The 25,121-nt window shown below is 35.0% G+C and overlaps 1 protein-coding gene across 1 annotated transcript; it reads right to left on the bottom strand.

Moving 5' to 3' along the window:
- Nucleotides 1–122: 122 nt before the first annotated feature.
- LOC117916586 (J domain-containing protein spf31) lies at nt 123–24,763 on the bottom strand (the record flags this gene model as incomplete). The annotated part of the gene is made up of 9 exons (XM_034832697.1): nt 123–443; nt 580–618; nt 6,807–6,914; nt 7,019–7,132; nt 10,180–10,253; nt 10,374–10,451; nt 14,670–14,730; nt 14,831–14,921; nt 24,501–24,763. Coding segments are annotated over 9 exons (915 nt in total), but the record flags the coding sequence as incomplete, so codon positions are not given.
- Nucleotides 24,764–25,121: the final 358 nt, after the last annotated feature.

The following is a 25,121-nucleotide window of genomic DNA, read 5'->3' as shown; positions in this document are numbered from 1 at the left end:
AAAACACTTTTCATAATTACTGTCAAACGTACTCTTAGTGATCTATTTAAATTTGTGACATGAGGCTTTAATTATCAAGCAAAAAAAAAAAAAAAGAAAAAAAAGAAAAAAAGAAAAACTCCTAGCAGAAGTAACAGTGATTCTTCAGGAGGCTAAATTCCTAGACATAAATTTGTTAAATGCATTGTATAATCTCTCCTTAATTGTCCTCGTCAATATCTTCCATGGAGAGGAATGTGATTAAGTGAGGTAAAAGAGAACAATAAAACTTATTTTATAGACACAACATGGATTGCTAAAAAATCTTGTTTATAGCTTTAGAGCAGAGCCCATCCAAACGCAAAAAATCATGCCAGTTAACCTCGCTTCACTGGCCTTTGAACATAGGATTTGTTGGGGTCTTCTGTCTTCAGCTTTGGCGGTCGGATCTCTCCTTTCTTACCCTGTAAAAAAGAAACCAAGGTTAAAAACCCTTGAACTATGTTTACCAGGCCATTCTTATTTTGCTTCATGCATGAGAAAATACAGTTCAGTTGTTTCCTCAAAGAATGCATCTATATCTGCATCTCATCACCTCACCTTCTTTCCAGTCTTCATGAAATCTCTCCAGCTGGAAACCTGGAGATGCAATGAAAAGGAAAAATCATAATGAGTGCAAATAACTTTAGTTTTCCATTTATACTGAAGCTGCCATTTCTATATGATCATACAACCATAAACAATGGTAATCAACCAAACAAATTTTCCAACATCAGATTTAATATTTCCATTCTGGAGTAAACTGGGTAAAAACCTCTAACAAGCTTTTATCCAATTATCTTTTTTCCATATGCAATATTATCCATCTTGGTTGCTCCTTAATGACTGCTAGGTTTTCCTCATGGTTCACCGTTTCAGTGGAAGTGGCTAAGGCAAAAAGCATTATATCTAACAAAAACAAGGTGCCATGGGAGTACACAGGTAGTATACAAAAGGGACCAAAGCGGCATATGAATGAGAAATAACAAATAGACCCTCACCCCTTATCTCTAAGCTAACCGATCAACAAAATCTAATAAAGAGAAGGATGACAGATCAATACACTTTCTAGACCAAAGAAGAGCACAAAGGAGTGAATTTCTGGGAGTATGATCTACATGCTCCTCATTTTCAAACAATTTGTGGTATCTCTTTTGCCATATGGTTTAAAATAAGCATAAAGGAGTAATTCTCCAAGCCTTTTTTTTTTTCTTCATTTTTTCTCCACAAAACTCTCATGAACTTTTAGAAATGTTGATTTTCTTAGATATGAGATCCCGTAAAAATTGGAACAAGCAGGTAGATAGGACTGTATTTGTCTTTTTTTCAATTCCCTTTCCTTAGGTAGGATTGTATGAGATCCCTTGATCATTCTCCACATTTGTATAATTAATTACTTTTTTTAAAACAACTCTTACAAAAAAAAGTGAAAATAACTAAAAAATGTTCTCTAAAAACATCATGCTTTCTGTTTTTAAGAATAAAAAACAGTTTTCTATTTTCAAGTTGCCAAATGTTTTTTCTTGTTCTTTTGTTCTAGGGAACATAAAATTGTTTTCAAAATTAGTTACCAAATAAGGTCTAGATCACCACTTTTTATTTCTTACTTTATTTATAAATAAATTTAAGATACCTCTTTTTCTTTTTATATTTAGATGTTAAAACATATTATAATGTACATTTATATTAATTCCTAAATAGTCCCCTAAGACAACCAAATGCTAGAATAAGAATAGAACTTAACAATTCCAAGAACTCATTTTCATAAATATGATTTCCTCCTTCTCTACAAAGAAACTAGGCTTTTATTATTAACCTCGGTGATCTTTAGGGAAATTTCATGGTGGTCATTCTTCTATTTATCCTTAAGGAGTTGTTGGTTTGCAACATGAATATGAAAAATTTAGGGTCTATTTGGTTGCTGTTTTCAAGAACTGTTTTTTATTCTTGAAAACAAAAAACACTAAAAACATGTTTGGGGTAAGGGGTGTGTTTTTGTTTTTTGTGTTTTCCGTGTTCTCAAAAACCACTTTTTTGAGAACAATAAAAAAATGTTTTCATTGTTCAAAGAATAGATTGTTCTCTGTGTTTTCTTTTCCTTCTTTTTGTGTTTTCTTAGCTGCTTTTTGTTTTTCCACCAAGGTAGCTCCACCCAACCACCACACCCCCACCCGTAAGCTATTTCTTCTTCCTTAAATTATTGAAATTAATATACTTACACATGGTTACAAAGTCATCATTTGTTTAAGAAAATTATGATTGGTGTAAAAATTTCAAAATGGAATAATTTTTTTTTTAATTTAAATGCATTGTGAATATAAAAATTATTTATATATTTATCATATCAAGTTAATGGAAGAAAACACTTTATTAATTAAAAAAAAATAACTTTCAAAAATGTTTTTTGTTTTACTTATTCTAAAAATTTTTTTTATTAACACGACCAAACATGTTTTTTTTTTTTTGTTTTTCAAAACAAAAATTGTTTTCCAAAATTCAGTTCCCAAACACAAATTTTCTTTTTTCGAAACACTGAAAATTATTCTTAAAAACTGTTTTCCAGAATAGTTTTCAAAAACGACAACCAAACAGGCCCTTAGTTTCCTTGGATATGAAGTCCCTCAAGATTTGGAACATCTCTTATTCACGTAACATTAGGTGTTTTTTATTAGGAGAAAATCCTTATTTACGAGAACAATAACAAACAAGAAACAGAAAATAGATAGAACACACACAAGATTTATAGTAGTGCACTCTCAATGTGAGCCACATCCACTTTGCTATTGTAGAATTTCCACTATAATTAGAAATAAAAATAAAAGGTGATCTCAAGCCTAACACCACTCCTCTATTTCACATATCCTCATCCTAAAAAGGGTCACCCTAATAATCCCTTATGTAATGAGAAAATTAGGGCAAACTAATACAAGTGTAGAATACCTAAATACCCCTTAAATAAAAAATTAGGCTCCACACAACTAAACATTTTTCATTCCCACTCCTATGAAATAAAGGGAAAGTGGGCAACCCATTTTTACTCATTTCTTTATTTATGAATATTTAATTTTTGTAAAAAATATATTATTTGAAGGATTGTTATATACATTTGCATTAATTCCCAAGCAATTTCTAGATAGCCAAACACTAGCATGGGAATAAAACTCAATTGCCATCTCAAATTTGCAATGTTAACTAAATATTAGACTGAGAATCTTGTATCCATTACATCCTGATTGCATTTGGTTCTATCTTATTTCCAAGTACAAGATTACAATGTTTGGGACATAGATAGCTTTATTTACTTGGATATGTGTAACCCTTAAAATTAGAACGATTTATTACTAGGCAAGATCAGGTATTTCCTTTATTCCCACTCACAGGGAATAAAAATAAATGGAAAGAGAAAAGCTTCCTTTTATTCCCCTATTTATATAAATAAATATATTTTTTTTAAATAATATTTGGATGAGCATTATGTAAATTCCCACCCAACTTCAAACCTAAGATGAGAACCTCAAATTCCCAACTTCAAACCTAACATTAGAATAAAAATCTCATATTCATTACATTTGATGAACTCCTTTGTGGAAATATGATTCCCTTTCTTGACTAGATACAAGTGAGCCAAACATACCCTAAAGGATATACACATCCTCTTGACAAGTTTGCATAAGTCTTGAGCTCCAAGGGCTTCAAATTAGCTTGACAAAGTTCTACCTAAGTCCCAAACCTTCTATCCTACATCCTGCCTAAAGAATCCTGTATAAGGTTTGGAGTCCTAAGACGAGAAGAAGAATTATTTCAATAAGCACACCTGAAACTCTAAACAAGTAACAAAAAGGGAACATATATATGAGGTATATTCTTTGTCTTTGTTTTTTTGAGGCATAAGTTGCCTTGTATACTTCCTGTATGCTTTGCGGCGTTTTGCCTTTTTAATGCATATCCTTACTGATCAAAAAAAAAATAAAATATATGAGGTATCCAGCTCAGGCCCAAGTTTTAAAGCTGAGATAGGTTACTTCAAGCTTTAACCTATAAACAAGCCAGCCCAGCTTCAGGAAAAGCCCCATTAGTTTGTGCCTCCGAACCAACTACCAGCTCCTTCACATGTCCAACATCTCCTTCCACAATCAACTCTTTTCTATTCAAATCAAGCTTAAGACTAGAGACCAACTCAAGGCATAAAGAACACGTCTAAAATATCTAATCTAAGCTCATACATATCAGCTGAACAAAAAGATCAGTGCATATAAGTGAGCATAATTGTTAACTTGTACATCAGATAGTAAACCATTTTCCTTTTTTTTTTTTTTTTTTTTTTTCTGGATCATGCATCATATTCTACAGTATATCTTAGACAAGGATCAGCTGTCAGGATATCCAAAATTAAAAATCAACGAAATATTACCAGAACATGAAAACTTGAACTAAGATTTTAAGAATAATTAATACAACTGAATCATTAATTGGTAGTCAGAAAAGTTGTTAAAAGAATCTAGGTTTAAAAGAATCTGGATATATGATTTGCTGTATATAGGGTGAAAATTGTATGTATCTGCAAACATACATGAGCTGTGAATTACTGAAGAACCATATATTCGAATATCAGAGTGTCGTTAATGTTCATTTTTTGAAGTAAAAATGATTTTACCGATAGCATAAACAGAGAAACACCTAAATTAACCTTCATAATTTTAAATATATGATAACTGCTGAAGACCCCACTCAAATTAAGTACACCCACAATTTACAACAACTCCCTACAAGTGCACCTCTCCAATTCCCCTAAAATGGTCATGTTTCTTTGATCAGATATTCATCCATGAAATACTGTCCTCATAATTTAAAAAGGAAGATTTATTATTTTGCATGGCTAGAAACCAACTACTGCCAAGGTGTATCTAATTTTTTTTTTTTTTTTTTTTTTTTTTTTGTGTTTTCCTTTTTGATAAGTAAATACGACACTATAAACTGAGTGCAAGAAAGGGAGCAAAACCCATGTATATGGGATGTATATAAGGATCACTCATGACAAAAAATGAAAAAGATTTCTTACACCTTAAGGACCATTCAGAACATTAATACAGTCCAGAAGGGATGGCCTTCTATCTCCTACTCAGCTACTGGATGATAAAAAGAATGCAGGAAAACATTTTTCAGTTGCAATTTAGACTGGTCCAGATACATTTTCTATTAATGTTGTATTTGCAATTTAGTTTATATTTAATTTATTTATGATACGTTGGATTCTAAAATATAAGATTTCTTACTTTGACTCAGAGCAAAGTGTTTATAGGTTCACTCAATTATTATATTAAAATTTTTCATCTGGATTTTGTTTATTTTGTTTATTTATTTATTTTTTTTTGTTGAAAGTTTATGCTTAATTTTGTTCTCTACAATTATTATTTTAGCTTTGTACTGCTTTTGTTTTAAAATTAAGATTACTCTGAAAATATTTATACATAATTTTCTATTGCAGTACCTTTGCCTCTATGCTTGGAAAATAGACAGAACAAACATTTACAGAAATGGATCCCTATAATGGCTTAAAGCAATAAAAGCCAATTTCATTAGAGAGAATGCCCAAAGAAGAAAGACATGCATCTGATGGTACAATATGTATGCAAGCATCAAAGACTACATACCAAAAGTGGTTTCTTCTATGCTTCTGTCTACCAGCTATACCAGGGCACAAGAACAAACTTTTGCACTTTTTAGAGAAGAAACAATGTATCAAGATTTTGTGCCTATATGTGACGGCAACCAATCGACAGGAAATTGGGGTAGTTATAGCTAGACATCAATGGAGTAAAGTATAAAACCTTCCCAATGTGCCCATGAAAAACCTCAATAACAAGTCAAAGTAACAACTTTTTACTTGGGAAGAAAACCATGAGACTTGGACTACTAAGTCCAAGTCTAATCAAAGTACAAACCAAGATAGTTTTTTACCTTTCTCGGGGTTACTGATAAGAAACTCTTATCCAATCTGTGCTATGAGCTCTGCTTTGTGAATTAGATCTCCATCCATGAATCCAAATGTGCTACTATCTGTCACAGACCACCTTCCTACACATCTATCTATAAACCCAGGCCATCTTCTAGTTTATCTACATGCAAATGCCTAGTACACAGAGCCTATTGAAAAACAACAAAAACCAAAATGATGCCACCCATGAATTCAAACAATTGTTTATATCTTACTATTTCTTTTATTATTGCATCAACCCGAACCCCCTCATCTTGGAATATGAGTTTCATCTGATCACGTTTGGGAATTGGCAACCTTCTCTCATGTTTTTGTTGCAACATGTTTCCATTTCTCTTTTGCTTCCTCATGAGAAGTGTTGGTCCTAAATCTCTTCGGCCTCTTCTTCTCTTAAGTCCTATTTTATTTTTTTCTTTCCTTTTCATGTTGCACCCAATAAACCTCAATGGTCCCTTTGCATGTTTGACCTCCACTTTGGTTTTTACACGCAAAAGCCTAAGAGAGATTTCCTAACTTGAGATCTTCATATCCCTTCGGTTTTTTAATAACACATCTCCATCATCCATCAGATCTCAATTTTGAATCATATATTATTAGAGCTTATCAAAACATCCAATAGCTAGAGAGTAGCTAGGAGTGGATATTGGGCAACTTTCTAAAGCGTAAATTTGGGTTAGAAACCAAAAATAAGGGAACACCATTAGAAGTTTCTTAGGGGGACAAGACCTAATGAAACACATTGCATGTATCATAAATCAGGATGCTATCCAGTTAGAAGATATGAATAACCAACCCTTTGTTCTCTTGTTCCTTCCCACTGCTCCTCGTGCTCACGCTTTCTTTTCCACATCTCTTTTGTGTCTTCTTCATCTTTCTTCAATCTACCTTCCTCTTCTGATATCTAAAGTACATAACAAGAAGAAAAATCATGGCACAATAGAGATAAGAAGTCTGAAACAAGAATAGCTAAAGAACAAAGAGGAAATGAACAAGCTTCCATCATACCCTCATCTGCATTTTTCTCCGTCGCCATTCTTGTTCTGTCAGTAGTTCTCGAACCTTCAATTTTAGTTGTTTTTGGAACTCCTCTGATCGTTCATATTCTTGCTCATATTTTCCCTGTACCAAAGAGAACCAAATTTTACAGTTTTCCAGACTCATGATAAAAACCTCAGGTTGGAAAGGACCAATAAAAAGTTCAATTCAAAAGGCAAGACAAGGTACAATAGAAGATGCAGAATTAAAGAACAACAACACAAATTACCAATATGTCATCACTTTCCTTTTAATCTTATTTGAAGCACGAAACACACACACACACACACACACACGTATACATATACTTAGATAGGCAAAGAAAGGTATGTACAATATAATAACAAAGAAGTACACTGAAGTATACAAGATGTATACAAGAGGCACCTTAAAAAAAGGCCTCAAAAGAGAAGCCACAACAAAGCCTCCCTCAATCTCAAGGAGATCCCACCAATCTACAAAATCAAATTAAGGCATCGATCCTTCTCTTATGTACATGCTAACCCAAGTTGAGAGATCGCTAAGGAACAAAAGTTTTAACTTTTGGTCGGTCCCTTCCTCATTTTCAAATGCTCTTTGATTGGTTCCCACCAAATTGTCCAAAAAATGTAGAGAGGAGTGACTCTCAGCACCTTCTTCCTTTTCCTCTTGACAAAGGAGTCATACCAACTTAAAAGAGTTTCTTTCACCACAGAGGGATCACCCAAACTACACCAAACAAGGAGAACAAAAGATGCAATAGAATCCTTGCCTTGATACAGTGAAGTAGAATATGATCCATAGACATCATATTCTATGCCATTGAAATACCTATCAAAAAAAAAAAAAAAAAAAAATTCTATGCCATAGAATCCTTGCCTTATTTACAACAGGAAATATGTAATTGGGACACACGTTTCAAGGAATCAACAGTGCATGACAGTAAAGCTTTAATCCTATTCCACCTAGTAAGCTTCATTTTTTGGAAAATCCATAGAGATAAGCTGAGCAGTTATGTAATTCTGGCAAGCCTTACAATTTCATCTGTAAGAAGCAACAACCAGCCTCCACAAGCAATAAGAAAAAGGAATTGTTAACCTACCTCAAAAGGAGGTAGACTAATGTTGTTCAAAGAAACTTTGTTCAGTCTACATGTTTGTTTGAGCAACACATTGGAAAAATTTCAGCATGGCTTTCCCCAAGGGAGGTTTCAGAGGAGAACAAAAAGATTCATCCTTTTTATTGGGGCACAGTTTGTTGTCCAAAGGATTTGGGAAGTTCAGAGGTAAGGAAGTGGACTATCCTTAACAAAGCTGTTCTATGAAAATGGCACGATAGAGGCAGCTTGTGGAAGAAGGTCATGGGAGGCAAATATGGGGTTGGGACTGGTGATTTGTGTACTTTTCTGGTGAGGAGCACACATAGGAAGGGATTATGAGTGAAAATGACTGGGTGGGAGGACTCCAATTTTATTTTATTTCCAATGGGAAATGGAGCAAGAGTAAGTTTCTGGCATGATGTTTGGTGTGGAGTGGTCCCTCTTTTCAACATTTTGAGAGTTCTTTTCTCTACTACTCATGATAGAGAGGCTTCAATAGAGGGCATTCAGAAAGGTTAGGTTTTTAAAACCCCAGCTTTCTAAAAAAAAAAAAAAGAGAGAGTGGTCTTGAGTGGGAGTCAACACATGGTGGAAGATTTTTTGGAAGTGATCCATGGGGTTTAAGTTGGGATGTCACAGACTTAAATCTGGTCGGTTCCCAACTTCCAATTCAGCTCTTACTCCGTTATTCTATTGCCTAGCAGAGGTGGCATTAGAGTTTTAGAAGAACGTTTCCCCTCCTAGGGTGGCTTTGTTTGGACAATCATCTGGGAGAAAATCCCAACTATTGATCATCTGAAATCTAGAGGATGGAGCACGGTTCATTGGTGTTGTTTTTGTAATAGGAATGAAGAATCAGTCAACCATACTGTCTATTGACTTGGGAGTGTAATCATTGGTCCTTGTGCTTCTCCAGATTAATTGGGTTCTTTTTAAGTCTTTTTAAAAGCTTTGGGTAAGGTAACTTCATGAAGAACAGGAGAAAGGAGGGTGTGGAGGCTACCTTTTGTGGTTTAGTCATATGGAAGGAAATGAACCTTAAAACCTTGGGATTTGGAAACATCTAGTATCAAGATCAAAGAGATAATGTTAATGGTCCTGCATGTGTGGATAGAGGATGGGTCTCCAGGTAGCAGGACTTCTTTTATAGAGTTTGGTAGCAATTTTGTATAAGGTGCTTTGCATTGTTTGTTGGTTATGTTTTTTTCTCTAAAATTTCCTTTCTCTGTCTCTCATCTCTCTCTTTCACACACACACACAGAAAAAAAATAAAATTGAACTGCCTCAGTTTCAAACATTTCCCTTCCTACCAAGAAAAAAGAAGATAAGGGAAAAAAACAACATTGTATTAATACATAGTAAATAAGTTGATGCAGGAAAAACTAAATATTGTAAAATGCCATTCAAAATCAAATAACAATGTGCTAGGACTTCAGCTTTTAGGGTCCATGGAGGGAAAGGTAGAATTAAGGCTTTGTGGACAGAATGTGGACTGTTTATGCTTTAAGATCAAATGTATGCTGGAATTGAAGAGAAAATCTTGCTACAATTTCTGGATGGAAGGAAAAGTTACAGTTCTAGCGAGTGGACAGTGGACTGCAGCTAAATATTTTAGGGTACGTTACAGTTAGGGCAGGCCAATTTCTCGTTAAAAAATATGCACAGTAGGATACAATTATCAAATAAATATATTCCAGCATGACATGCCTGTAAGAAAATAAATTATTTTGAAAGTGAAGGGGCTTCAATGTCACTACCGCCTGCAGTCAGAGAAGCATAATATATACTAATTGGCATGCGATAATCCAACAACCTGACCTCCCAACAGAATTTCATGTGGAACCATAATCAATCTCCATGAAGTCATAATGTCTAAAATTTTGTTAACAAGCATAAGCTTTGTTTATGTTGAGTGATCTGGCTCCTCAATAACATATTAATTTCACAAGATACAGATTTAGGCAGAAAACTTCAGAAAGATGCAGTTTAACAGTGAATTATTGGATGCATCAAGGTTGACCAGGATGAAGAATGCAAGATAACCCTACATTACCTCATCAACTAATGACTTTATTTTAGAGGCATTATCTTTCTTTAGCTGCTTCTTCCTCATTGCCCTAAGCTCTTCTGCAGTGCATATATATATATATATATAAAAGATGAGTCCATTTTGTGTTATAAGGGATCTGTTATTTGAACAGGTAAGATCTAGATGAAAATTGAAGATATTAGAACTTTAGCACTGACCTTTTGCTGCATTAACTTGGCTAAGAAGATACTCTCTTTCTTGAGGATCAAGTAATAATTGCTGGGCCTTCGCTAATGCTGCTTGCAAGTCAATGGTATGTTGTTAGAGAACAATTACGTAGTACATAAAATAAGATATAAATTTTAACCTAGGACCCCTAGACTCCTAGTGCATACTTAGAATTGGCATTCACAGTCTTCCATTTGAATCACACAAAACAGAGTCTTATCATACTGTCTACAGTTTCCTTTTTGTTACATAAATATCTGTCTGTTTGGAAAATGAAGCTCTTTGTTACCATCAAGGTTCCACATATTGGTATTCCAGAAATATTGGTCATCCAAATATTTAGAAATATCAACAAAAAAAGATATTGGAAAATTCTTTAAATAAAAGACTGAAGCATTATCAAAAACCAAAAACTTGAAACAAAACTTTAAGAGTTGTTAGTACAAACAATGATACATTAATTGGAACCAAAACATTATTATACTAATTTCACTATGAAAAAGTGAGGTATGGAGTGGGCAACTCTATGTGTTTCTACAATTTCTCCACCAAAGAGGTTATTAGGGAACGATTATAGGTGTTTTGAGAAAGTAAAATAAAATAAAATATCTGTGCTGTATTGTCACCATGCCATTATATTGGGGACGTCCAATATCCAATAATTTCAGCAATAATTTGCTGGCATTGTCATTTTTTCTGTTTTTGCTAAGAACATTACAAAACATGGTATTCACAGTGCAAATTAGAGAAATACAACACAGACTACAGAATATGTATGCACAGCAGTGCAGTCCCGTTTCCATGGAGAATTATTTGGAGTACGTTTGTTCCTACCAAGGTGGGCTTTTTTGCTTGGGAAGCTTCTTGGGGGAAGGTGCTCACTCAAGACCAACTAAAGAGGAGGGGCTGGAATTTAGCTAATAGGTGCTCCTTGTGTTGTGATGAAGAAGAGACGATAAATCACATCCTTATTCACTGTTCTAAGGCGAAGGTTTTGTGGGATCTCTTGTTCTCCTTATTTGGTGTTAATTGGGTCCTCCCATTTTCGGTTAGAGACACTCTTTTAGGTTGGCATGCTCCCTTAAAGGATAAGAAGCATAGTAAGGTTTGGCGGGCAGCTCCTCTTTGCTTATTTTGGATGGTATGGAAGGAAAGAAATAGGATAGTTTTTGAAAATGAGGTCCTATCACTTCAAAGATTGAAAAATTCCTTCATTTGTAATCTCTTATCTTGGGCTAATTCTTCCATAGTTGAAGGCCCCCTTTCTTTGTTTAATTTTGTGGACTGGTTGGGTTCTTGTTGAGGACTGGTAAGGGTTTGTCTTTTTTGTTTCCGGTTTTTGTAGGTGATGCTTGTATACTCCCTGTATACTCTGAGTCGCCTTTCTTGCCCCCTTTTTAATATATTTCTGTGCGTTTATCTATCAAAAAAAAAATGTATGCACATACCTATGCATGCATGACAAATATGTAATGGATCATGCATGTGTGACATGTGTATACAGAAAATATAAATAAATATGTAAACAGCACTAATACGTGCATAAGACTTTATGCATTTAAGCATATGAGGGCAAGCATCTTCATGGAGCAGAGAACATCATAACATTGAAGTTCCATTGGTAACATAGAATGTATTGAATGATTATACAGCACATTCAATTGGGACAAAGAGGAGAACCCACCTGAATTGATGAGCACATACAGCTAGTACTGGTTTTAAGTCCATTTTATTTGTTAACTCATGAATGTGTTTATTGTTCAATTAAGAGGGACATAATACATCAAGTCTAGAGTCCAAATAAGAAAAAAGTGATGTGCTAATGCTACCAGAAATTTTCTCATGATGTTTGATACTCCTGCACAGCTTTGAAGCTACATACCAAACCACAAAGTCTCTAAAAAGTGCACAGTCAGTTGTGTAGAAACCACCCAGCAGTTTGCAGCCCAGAAGTCAATCCGCCGCCCTGCAGAAGTTCTGCTTAGGTGTAATGGAGATCAGGCACCTGACCTTGATTTGTGGCATGATAGAACCACCCTGGGAATTGTGTTTGTGCAGTTTTTATTGCATCATTGTAAAACCATGCACCTTCACAAACCACACCCCACCCTTACATCACACCACCCACCAAACCCCTCCCAGAGGAAATTCTGCCTGTGGGTGGCTCATTTTTGGCAGAACTATTTTTTCAGCATTTTTGAATCCCACTCAGGCAGGATGTTTTGCTTCAAAAAAGGGCAAGAGAATTTGTTTGAGGTTGTTTCAGCTTGGGACTGTGTTTCTGGTTGATAGAGGTCCATTTGAGTCATGCAATGTGTCATTTCTCAATCCCAAGGTGTGTTGCCTGTCTATGCATAACTTAGAGATCATTTCACATACTTCTTTACAGTTCTATACATTTGGATTATTCGAAGATCATTTAAGAGAAAGGTCATCTTTGAGAGTGCTCTTGTGCATTAATGCGAGAAAGATACCATCTGAGAGCTTATCTAAGAGTGAATTTGAGCTTGCATTCATGTCTTGAGAAGATAAAGGAAGAATTTACTTAGCATTAGGAAGAATTCAACTTAGCATTAGGAAGAATTCAACTTGGCATTGGTTCGGATTTGGATCAGAATAAGTAATTCTTTATCTACTTAGCTTTTGGGAGAATTTCAAAGTGAATCTGGAATTGATTATTGGTGTGAATCCAGAGATTGTTGATGTGACATCAACATTGAAGTGTGAGGCTTTAGGGTCAAATAGACTTTGAATCAGCTTGCTGTGATGTCAAGTTTGGGAAAGAGCAAGATTGGTTACAGCGAAGAGATCACACGGAGAGTGAAGGTCAGAGATTGATCTTTAGAACTCAGATTTGGTAAGTTGACTTGTGAAATCTGATATGATCTTGGTGGATGTTGCCACAAACGCTCCTCTGGTTTATGACCTCAAGATGAGGTTTTCCATGTAAATTGATCCATCTCTTGGTTGTGCAATTTCTGTTTAGATTTCAGAATAGAGATGCAATGATCTCTCTATTATTTCATCAAAGCATGTCTGAAACAGAGGTTAATAATCATAATCTTTACAACATGAATTGAATTGGTTCACCAAGTGTAAATTAAAGTCAAATCAGTTCTGACAGAGATGTGAATTGACAAAAAACGATTTTGAATTTGAAAAGAGCACACATTCCACAAAATTCCTGGTTTTAACACACTCATTACAGGCTGCTTCCATGTTGTAGCTTGTAATATGGGCTATAAGTTGAAAGTCAAAAAGTTTACACCTCAACAGTGAGGAATCTAGTAACTGGCTACTCTATTATGTAAATAGAAGTCAGCATACTTTTTCTTTGAATTGACTTACCAATGAGCTATTGTTTAAGTGCGTAACTGCCTACTGTAAGACATGAAAAGGTAAAAAAGAAAAACCACGGATCCCAAGGTCTTTGCCTTTGTTGCCTTTTCTGGAGGCAGTCATGGAAGCAAAGTCCACCAGCAATGTGGCTAAATGATGGAGTGGGTATGAGGTTCTAGGGTTAAGGGCTATGTCCTCAACTCTGTTTATTTGATGTGAGAGAGACATAGATGTAGGAATAGGATCCATTCCCTCCACCATTAGACAACTGTGCCCCAGAAAAAGTGTTTTCTTTTGTATGGTAAGTGATTGGGGTGGAGATTTGGGAGGTTCTAGGTTCAGCTCTTAAAAAAGAATATTACCAACCAAAAAGAGTTGTTTCGTTTGTATCAATTAATTTAACATGCCAAGTGGGAAAGTTTTTTTTCCCTTCTCTTTCCTTTCCCTCCCCTACAGCACCAGAAAGGGGGAAAAATGGAAAAGAAATGAAAAGAAAAGAAAAAGACCAACCAGACATGCATACAATGAATAACATACATGTAGTCAATGTGTCTGTAGACTATTGTATCAATATATCACCAGAAGCCAATGCACAAGCAATATATGATCAAATAACAAAGGGCTTGACCCATGAGTATTCATCATGTTAAACTGTAAAGAGAAGTCCAAATAATTCCCATTCAAATCTTCATGCAAGCGAACATGTTAGACGCAAAGCTTTCATATGTGCACATTACAACAGCGACAAAAAGAACAATAAAAGAAATTGACACAAAATAAAGTTGGTCTAAGCAAATTCTCTGTCTAAAATTTCTACAAATTATGCTACCTAAAGTATTATACAAACTCACTAATCTATGGCTTGTGAATATCTTATTGGAACAAGATTTGTCAATTTACATATGCACATACAGATATAGAAACAGAAACTACATTGATAATTTTACCTCCGAATGCTTCTTTAGCTTGTGGGTGCTTGCACTTGTCAGGATGAACCAGCAAAGACAACTACAATGTTTTAAGTAAATATAAAACATTTCAACGAATGGTTAGCCTATGAAATAAGCAATGATAAAAAGATCCAATTCCATCAGGATGAAGTGATTACCTTACGGTATTGCTTTTTCACATCATCTGGGGAAGAATCAAAGGGGATGTTAAGATACTCAAAGGCATTTAACTTGAAGCATGCAAGAATTCTGCAGTTGTTTTTGGAATTTTATCCAAGGAGATAAAAAGATGTGTTAGCATAAAAAGAAAATTTTTGATGAATTTAACACATTAAAAAAGCCTGCAATTTTTAAATATGAAATGAATCTTCTAGGAAACAAGATAAAAGGGCTCTTTCACCTCAAAATGCTAAATTTCCCAAGGTCTAAACATGAATACCATATGATTGCAAAGCTATACTCAGAATGTTAATTGCTTTGTATATCAATGATTGAAAGTATCAGAGGATACTAATGCATATCAGTGATAAGGCTAGATGGACTCAATAGGGATACAAGTCTGTCATCAAAACTCACATGGATTGATAACAGTTTATGCAGGATGTCTTGTCATTTTACAGCACAGATAGTTGATACAAACACATCACAAGTTATCACAAATTCTTACAGTCCCTCTTCTGCATTCTTCTCATTTCACATTTATATATTTGAATATGGAGTTTAAGGGTTCGAAGATAAATTGGTTCATGCCCTAGATTTGAATGGGGAGGAATTAGAATTTAAGTTGTTGAATTTTTTGGGAAGATGCATGCTGAAGATTATTGGAATTGGGAAGCAAGTTTAGAGAATTACTTTGAGTGAAAACCTATGGCCCAAGATTGAAAGGTTTGGTTTGTAAAGCTTAAGTTGAAGGGCATTGCACTTAAATGTCGGAGGAAAGTTGAAGAGCAACATATGTGAATAGGAAAACTAAAAATCAGTACAACAAAACACAGAGAAGCAAAGATTCAAAAGCAATTCCTACCAATGGAATATGCTATGCTGTTGTATGAGTGGTTCCCTTCATTCAAACAAAAAGGCATGTCAATCATTGAATACACTTTCATGTTTAATAATCTCTCTATTTTGGTTGGATTAAATAAGAGGAATGAAGAAATGACATCTTATTACCTTGTGGTCTTGAATTTGTCGATTAGAAATGAGATTGAGGTGGTTCATTGGTTCAACTTAGAAGATGTTCAAAATATGCCTTAATGGCCGAAAAGAAGGTATGATGCTATGGTGCAGGAAAACCTATATCCCAAGTGCTTTGATGGTGTGTCGCATAGGAATATAGTTGCTGTCCAGGGTTTTTGAAGTGATCAAACAGCTAAAAATAATGAGCAGGTGTCTACCATAACTAGTTAGATCAGTGATAGTGGTACCCATATTGATCAGGGTGGAAAAGGGAAAGAAATACATAGGTTCAAAATGCAAAACAACCTTACTGAAAGCTCATCAAAATTAGGCATCATGTCACAAACTTGTTTCACTGGTGGAGAAAAAGAACGCACTTTTTATGCATATCCACAAAGGTGGGTAAATCTAACGCAATATGAAGGTGAGAAAAAGAAGTTACTAGAGCAAATATATGATGAATATGATGAACAAGAAGTCATTGACAGTTTTCTATTGAAAGAGGAATCCTTGATGGTGGTGCATTGAGTAATGATAACAGAAAAATTAAAGAAGATTAGAGACGACTTGATATGTTTCCCACATGTGTTGCCTGTGGTAGTAAGGTGTGCAATGCTATTTTTGATGGTGATAGTAGTAAGAATATTATTTCCATAGAGGTTGTCAAAATGTTGAAGTTGCCCTTTGAACAAAATCTAACCCCTTAAAATCGCATGGTTTTGAAAGAACAAAGTGCCAGTTACATGCTTGGTGTACCTTTGCCAAATCCACCATATAGAATGCCACTAGCACATTGAACAGAGATGCAAAGGCAAGTGGAAGACTTAATTGCAAAGAGTTTAATACAAGAGAGCAAGAGTCCTTGTGCTGCTCCTGCCTTGCTCTCATGGTGTATGTGTGGACAGTCTTATCATAAACAAGACCCTAGTTAAGCACCAGTTTCCAATGCCATGTTTGGATGATGTGCTTAATACTAGGTTTTTTTTGTTTTTTTTTTTTAACAGAACTAATACTGGTTTGTTAGGAAGTGTTGAACTTGACAACTTAGAAGAGGGAGTTCACGTATAGCTTAATTATTCTTTAGAGAAGTGGTGGGGCTGCATGGCCTTCTAAACTTTTATTGTTTCTGATAAGATATGAAGTTCATAAGACATGTTTAGAAAACTTTGCGGCAAAAGCTTGGAGCTCATTTGAAATATTCTAGCACATGCCATATATTTGGACAAAGTAAAGTAGTCAATCATGGCTTGGGTAACACGTTAACTTGTCTTGTTGGAAATCATGTGAAGGCTTCAAATTCTATCACACTGCAAGCAAAATTTGCCTACAATAATTCAATAAATAGGACAATGAAAAAGACACTATTTATGGTGGCTTATGGTCTCTAACTTCAGCATGTGCTTGACTTAGTTCCATTACCAAAGAGGGTAGAGTAAGTGAAGAGAGAAGGCTTTTGCCGACCATATAAGACAAATTCATGAAGGATTTAGGGCTGCCATCAAGGCTGGCAATGAATTATATGCAATGGAAGAGAATTTACATTGATGGGCCAAGTATTTAAAGAAGGGGACAAGGTACTAGTTTACTTGAGGCAAGAAAGATTTCTTGACAGTACTTATGACAAACTCAAGTCATAGAAGTATGGATCACGTAAGGTTGTGAATAAGATCACATCAAATGTATACTTGATAGAGTTGCCACCAAAATTGGCAAATCAATCTAATCTTCAATTTCTGACTTACATTCATATGAAGAGTTTCATGGAGAGGATATCCTAACCAAAGTCCAAATAGATCAACTTTCTAAACGGCCACTGGATGTTATCGAAGAATTTTTAGATATCAAGGTGGTGAAGTCAAGAAGATGTAACAAACATAAGCAATTTTTAGTGAAGTGGTTGGGCAAATAGCTAGAGTGGATTGCATTTGAAGTGTTGAGAAAGATTGATTATGTGATAAATGCTGAAATGGCAAAAGTTTCCCTGTTGGAGCCGAGTTTTTCCCTATTTGAAGAATTGATGCAAGAGCATAAAAGTATGTTAAGGCCATACCACCTTAGTTTAATAAAGATAGCTTGGATTACAATTAGCAATTCACTTAGATATGGCTTCCATATATTAAGGTTTTCTATTCTTGGCAAGTGGAATTGGAGATTTTCTATAGAAAGGGATCCCTTATGGAAACAAATTATAATAGGGAAGTATGGTGAGAAGGATGGAGGGGTGGTGTTTGAAAGGGGTGAGGGTGGGGGGGGGGGGGGGGGGGGGGGGGGCGGCGTGGTGGTGTGGAAAGCCATTAGACATGAATGGGAGGAGATACAAAGTAGGTCTTACTTTTTACTTGGGAATGGAAGAAGGTAAATTTTGAAAAGACTTGTGGTGTGAAGATGAAACCTCGGAAGAAGCCTTTCCAAATTTATTCTCCATGGCCTCCAACAAAGGGGCATGAGTGGCAGATGCTTGGGAGTTGAAAGGTGAAGAGGGTGGCTAGGGTCTTCGTTTCTCTAGGCAGTTTAACGATTAGGAAATGGCAGAAGTGGAAAGTTTCTTTCAGAAATTAAATTCAATGGTAATCTAAAGGGAAGTGGAGGACAATCTGAGGTGGAATGAATCCAAATGTGACAAGTATTCGGTTAGATATCTCTATTCCTCCCTTTTTGGGGGTCATAATGTGCCTTTTCTAGCTAGCATTGTATGGAAGGCTTGGGCACCTTTGAAGGTCAACTTTTTTGCTTGGGAAGCATCTTGGGGAAGAATCCTTACTGTTGACCAGCTCAAAAGAAGGGGAAGGTCTTTCCTGAGTAGGTGTTACTTGTGCAAAGGTACGGAGAAAACGACAGACCACTTGCTCCTTCATTGCTCCAAAGCAAGAATGGTGAGGCATCTGATTTTCTCTCTTTTTGGGGTGGAGTAGATTATGCATTCTTCAATTAGAGGGCACTTGTTGGGTTGACATGACTCTTTTGTGGGGAAAAAGCAGAAAAAAGCATGGAGGGCTGCTCCAATTAGTTTGATGTAGACTCTTTGGAAGGACAGAAACATAAGGGTGTTTAATGATGTTTAGTAGTTTGACCAAGCTATCAAATCTGTTTTTTTATTTTTATTTTTATTTTTTTTAATACTTTTAGGATTTGGGCTAGGGTGTATGTAGAGGATCACACAATGTCATTATTAGATTTCTTAGATTGGTTTAGCTTAAATAAGAAAGGAGGCTTTTTGTTCCTTTCCCTGGTCACTACTAGGCCTTTTTTTGTATACCTTGTGTGTACTAACTATGCTATGCCTTCTTTTATTAATACATATTTTCTTGTTTGCCTATCAAAAAAAAAAAAAAAAAAAAAGGTTTTCTATTATGCTTAGGCTTCTATTATATTAGTTTTTTTTTTTTTACTTCATTTAAGTTTTTTGTCTATGTTATACTATCATGAATAATTCAATTACGATAAGAATAGTTTTCCTATTATATTTAAGATTAGAATTAGCTCTACAAATAACTAAAGTTATAAACAAGTATTCATTCATTACTCATTTAATAAAAATAGTTATTCAGAAGCATTCTTTCTTGACTTTATTCCAAGAGGAGTTATTTTTTCCTTTCTTTATCCCTCTTTCCCATTGTTTTCCATTGCATCATTAAAACTAAAAAATATATAAATTAGTCAATTATTCATAGAAAATTCACTAGCCACTTATTCATAATAGATAATTCACAATTTTTCTTTCTAGCCCTAAATCAACAGTCATGAATCTTCTCAGGCCTAAATTAGGAGTCACAGGTGTGAATGAGATTTCTTCTTCTTCTTCTTCTTCTTCCCAACCCTAAATTTGGAGTTACGGTTCGAATAGGGCAAGCATAGGGTTGGCTCTTTTTATTCTCTTCTACTGCTCCTTAGTCATAGATAATTCACTAGCCCTTTATTCATCTTCTTCTTCTTCTTCTTCTTCTTCCCAACCCTAAATTTGGAGTTATGGTTCGAACAGGGCAAGAATAGGGTTGGCTCTTCTTATTCTCTTCTACTGCTCATTATTCATAGATAATTCACAAGCCCCTTATTCATAGATAATTCACAATTCTTCTTCCTAGCCCTAAATCAACAGTCATGGATCTTCTTAGGCCTAAATTCTTATTCATAGATAATTCACTAGCCCCTTATTCATGGATAATTCACAATTCTTCTTCCTAGCCTTAAATCAATAGTCATGGATCTTCTTAGGCCTAAATTAGGAGTCACACAGGTATGAATGAGATTTCCCAACCCTAAATTTGGAGTTGTGGTTCTTCCCAACCCTAAATTTGGAGTTACGGTTTGAATCTCAACCCTAAATTTGGGGTTAGGGTTCAAATAGGGCAAGAATAGGGTTGGCTTTTCTTATTCTCTTCTACCGCTCCTCCTCCACACCCCTACAATTGGAGTTGTCATTCAAATAGGGCGAGAATGGGATTAGGTTCTTCTTCTCCTCAGCCCTAAATTGAATAGGGCAAGAATAGGGTTGGCTCTTCTTATTCTCTTCTACTGCTCCTCCTCCACACCCCTACATTTGGAGTTGTCATTCAAATAGGGCAAGAATGGGATTAGGTTCTTCTTCTCCTCAACCCTAAATTGATTAGGTTCTTCTTCTCCTCGGCCCTAAATTTGGAGTTGCGGTTCAAATATGGTAAGAATGGAGTTAGATGGAATAAAACATAAGAGAGTATGGGAAAACGACATCAATTTGCCTTTACCCAAAAAAAGTGACAAAATTATGTGGCTTTGCATTGCCCCTTACCCTTTTTTTAAAATGGGGCAAAGTGACAAAGTTTCCTTCTTTTAGAAAACCTGACATTAAAAGTTGTGTTGTTTTAGCCTTGTTTAGAGGAAAAAAATAATAATAAGCACAAAAGCACTGAAAACAGGTCCTTGCGCTAGGCTCCAGGCATGCACCAGGCTCCAGGAATGCACCTTTGTGCCTAAAGTGTTGCCTAGTTGAAGGTGCTGCACCTGGCACTGTGCGAGCTGTAGAGGTCGGATCATTGCCTTGCTTCATGCCTATGCACTCTTTAAGAGCCTTTTAGAAGGAATTCCCAAACCTCTTTCTTTGGGGAAGTGACAGTGGACCAAATAATCTAAGTGGCACTTCCTAGTTTACTTCAAAATGCCACAAGAAATCTCTTTGAAGCTTCTCAAATTGTCATAAACTAAAGAAAAGAAAGCTAAAAGAGGACATGAAGTGACAAAATCGACAGGGTACTTTTAATGAGTAAGTCTACTCCTTTCACATGGTTTTGAAATGTGCAAGGTACACTAAGGCACAAAGGTTTCCTGGGACCTAGACAAAAGGTGCAACCTTAGATTCATGTGCAATTTTATAATATATTATAATTTGGACATGCAAACATTTACCAATCTTGGTCTTAGGATAGATGCAACATTATGAGCTATTTGCGAAATGGTATACTATTAAGTTTTGTACAGCATGTAACCCCATGCTACATATTAGTAGAAAACCTCTTTAAAAAGATGTGTGTAGAAATACATTTATATACAAACTATACAAATATGTACATAAATTCTTTTGGATGTTTTTTGAAAGAGATTTGAGAAAAGGAAAGAAAAAGGCAAAGGATAAATTCCATTTTAAAAGACATGCTATGACAATAGTGAAATTATGGAACTTCTTATCTAGATGCATGCCACCAACTTTCAATCCAAATAACAAAAAATATCAAGATTCAAAGCATTTAAAAGAAAAATCCAACAAAAAAAAAAATGAAATAAGATAAATTTTGAAAATATAGTAAAAAATTTCAATAGTAAAAGTGCAAAATGATTTTTTTTTTTTTTTTAAAAGAAAAAAAAATTGTTTTTGAAAAAAAAAAAATCTATGTTTCATTTTTCAAGTCTTGGAAACTTAGGAACCAAAGTTAAATTGAGTGCTTTTTGATACCATCATTTTTATGACAATGTTAAAAGCATAACTATTTTTAAAAGGTTAAGGCCCTCGCTTGGTTAGTAGCTCATGGGAAGGTGAACACCAGTGACAAGTTGCAATTGAGAAGACCCTACAAGTCCCTCTGTCCTCAATGGTGCATTCTTTGCAAAGGAAATGGAGAGTCGATTGATCACCTTTTTCTTCATTGTCCTGTTACCATTGGACTCTGGAACAAGTTGTTCGAGCTAGCTGGGTTGGTTTGGGTCCCTCCAAGGAGGTTTGTGGACATGTTGGTTATTGCTTTTAAAGGCTTGGGGAACTCCTTAAGAGGCAAGACTCTTTGGCAAGTTGCTTGCCTTACTTTGGTTTGGATAGTGTGGCAAGAGCGAAACAATAGGATTTTTGAGGATAAGGGGAGATCGGAAGAGACGTTATGGGATTTGATTTTGTTATATTCCTCTCTTTGGGCTTCTTGTACTGCTGCTTTTAGAGGAGTTCCTTTAAATGTGTTACAACTCAACTCGAGTGAGGTTTGTGCTTCAAAAGTTTGAGTTTGGGGGGTTTCTCTTTGTTTTTAGCTAATGTTGGGGGTTTTTATGTTGTTCAGATTGTGTAGGAAGGACCTCTCATCCTTCTAGTGGTTTCTTTTGTTTCTTTTTTCTTTCTTTCTCCTGTATCTTTCCTTCTATTAATATATTTCTCTTCGTTTCTGATAAAAAAAAAAAAAAAAAAAAACTATTTTTAAAAGCGTAACCATTTTTGCCTTCAGTTTTATTTTGTAAATAAAAATAAAAATAAAAAGGTGAAACCACATTTTGTCATGCTCGGTTTGTGGTGGGCAGGGGTGGTTTGTGGAATGACATGTGCCTCTCCAACAAGGCGCATGCCTTGGCAAGGCAGGCACCACAACTAGGGTATCACTATACCTTAGGCCTAAGCATGCCTTTAACAGTGTCTCTTCAATAGGTATTGCCTTTTCCATCGAGCTAGTCTCCTCTTAAGTGCTCCGCTACCAAATCCTAAACAGTTTGAATATTCAGAACTTAAATCCAAGCAATAACACCTCTAGGAGGGAAAAACCTCAATTAACATGATAATGAGCCTTTTTAATATCCAACATGCAAACAATCTCCTTTTCAAGAAAGAGCCAATGTTTTCACATGAATATATGAATTCTATTGGGTATCTAATAACAAAATAGTATAGCTTTCTCTGTCATGATGTTTTATACACTCACTTATATTGGTTGCATCAATATGTTAGATTTCATGGTTGGATATAAAATGCATATCAACAAAAAATAAAGGATGGTTGTGTCTAATATTTGGTATGAATTTAGAGTTGTAAAAAATAGGATCACATATCAAAGCCCTTTTTACATCCCTTATGCATGCATAAAAATATCCTGGGTTGGTGGTTGGTGGGAGGACATGGGGAAATTTTATGTCAAGATAAAATGCAGCCTTTTGGATAAAGGAACTTTGAATTCTCTATTTAAACTCACTAGACAGAGGTTCTCCTTTCTCATACTTCCATTTCTCTCCTATTTTGACCTTGTTTAGAGATTATAATCTATAAATTGGCACCATCTCTATTCAGCCATACAGCTAGAGATCAACCCATCATATTTCCCACAACCGTATCAGTGACCTTTAGATCCATCTTATTGAAATCTTCCTTTAATTTGATGTGTATTCTAGAATCACACAGAACTTTAGAAGCCCTCCTATGCTTCATCCACCCTGCTCTAGTTCTATCATGAACATCTTTCTCAATCTGAACTTAGATATAATCAATCCAAGATGCAAAAATAATCACTTTGACCATTTGTTTTATCATTACTTCATTTATACTAATGATTTTTTTTTTTTTTTACTAAAATGACATTCGGTAGGCTCCATTGTAAATCCTACTTAACCGAAAGCTTTGAACTGTAAGGTATTATTCCATCGAATCCAACCATGGTTTCCTTGACTAAATTATATTGTCACCAAAAACTTCTTGAATGTGCCTACTAACTTCATCCAGCATCAATGCCCTAAAAAGGAAAAGGATAATGATCCAATGGCTATTCTTGCTGTAAACCTATTCTGAATGAATGTTTGCACCAGTTACTTTTTCTTTGGATATGTACTTACTCAACCACCTCCTTTTGATACAGTACCACCAATTTCTCTTTCTACATTGGAATGATATCAATTAGAAACCACCCATTAAGTAGTGTGCTAAGACGTGTGCATTGTTCATGCCACTCCTTTACTGATACATTACAAATCATAACGACGAATAAAACAACCCATGCACCAGGAAAAAGAGGATCACAACACTGAAATAACTGTTTGAATCATATTCCATACCACCTCCACAACAAGTACACCCACATCAATCCTTCCTCACGTGGTGGGAAATAACCTCCTTAATCTATCAATTGAAGCACATTCCTATCGAATTTACCCATAAAATCCCGAACCAAGCATAATCCAATTCATCAATTACAAAAATTTCAAATATCAATCAGCTTATTGATGGTCACAGCAATTAGGGTATTTCGTTAGATGTAATTTTTGTTTTTTCGTTTTTAATGAAAATAAAGGTCGTGTAAGGCGAAATAATAGTGTAAAATTAAGACAGAATTACATATTAAGTATTCAAACCCTAATTTTTAGGAATCAAGACCATTTCCAGAGACAAAAATAACAAAACAATTGAAGAAAAAGAAGAAGAAAAAGTTAAGAGAGAGAAACCTGACAACTTCGTTGTCCCTCTCCACCTCGCTGACTTCGGCGAAGAAGTTCTTCAGAAGCAAATCCTCCTCGCTTGCAGTCGTTGTCATCGTCTCTCTGTCTCTCTGTCTCTCTGGTTTCTGGCTGTGAAAGCTATCGAGGAATAAGGCTTTGGCCCGATACTGGGACACCCTGGGATACAATCCGGTTTTGGATTGTTTGAATTTGAAATGGTTAAGATAAATGGTTATTTGTGATTTAGGGCTGCAAGTTAGGGTCGCGTTATAAAATTACAACCTAAAAAATATTAGGGTTGACTTATGTTAAATGTATAACAAAAAAAATCCATTCAAAAGAATTTCATAACCTAAGGGCATGTTTGTTGATGGTTTGAAAAATTATTTTGAAAAATAGTTTTTAAGTACAATTTTTTTGTGTAGAAACAAAATTACTTCTGAGAATTGAATTATAAAAAATAGTTTTTCTTCTAAAAAAAAACAAATATTTGGTTAAGTTAATAAAAAAAGTTTTTTAAAACAAATAAAACTAAAAACATTTTTGGAAGTTGTTTTATTTATTTATTTTATTTAAATTAAGTGTTTTATTTAGTTAACTTGATATTGTAAATATGTAAACAAATTT

Source organism: Vitis riparia, chromosome 6 (genome assembly GCF_004353265.1).
Source record: "Vitis riparia cultivar Riparia Gloire de Montpellier isolate 1030 chromosome 6, EGFV_Vit.rip_1.0, whole genome shotgun sequence".
In the NCBI taxonomy this organism is placed as follows: Eukaryota; Viridiplantae; Streptophyta; class Magnoliopsida; order Vitales; family Vitaceae; genus Vitis; species Vitis riparia.
This window is presented reverse-complemented; position numbering and strand designations above follow the sequence as displayed.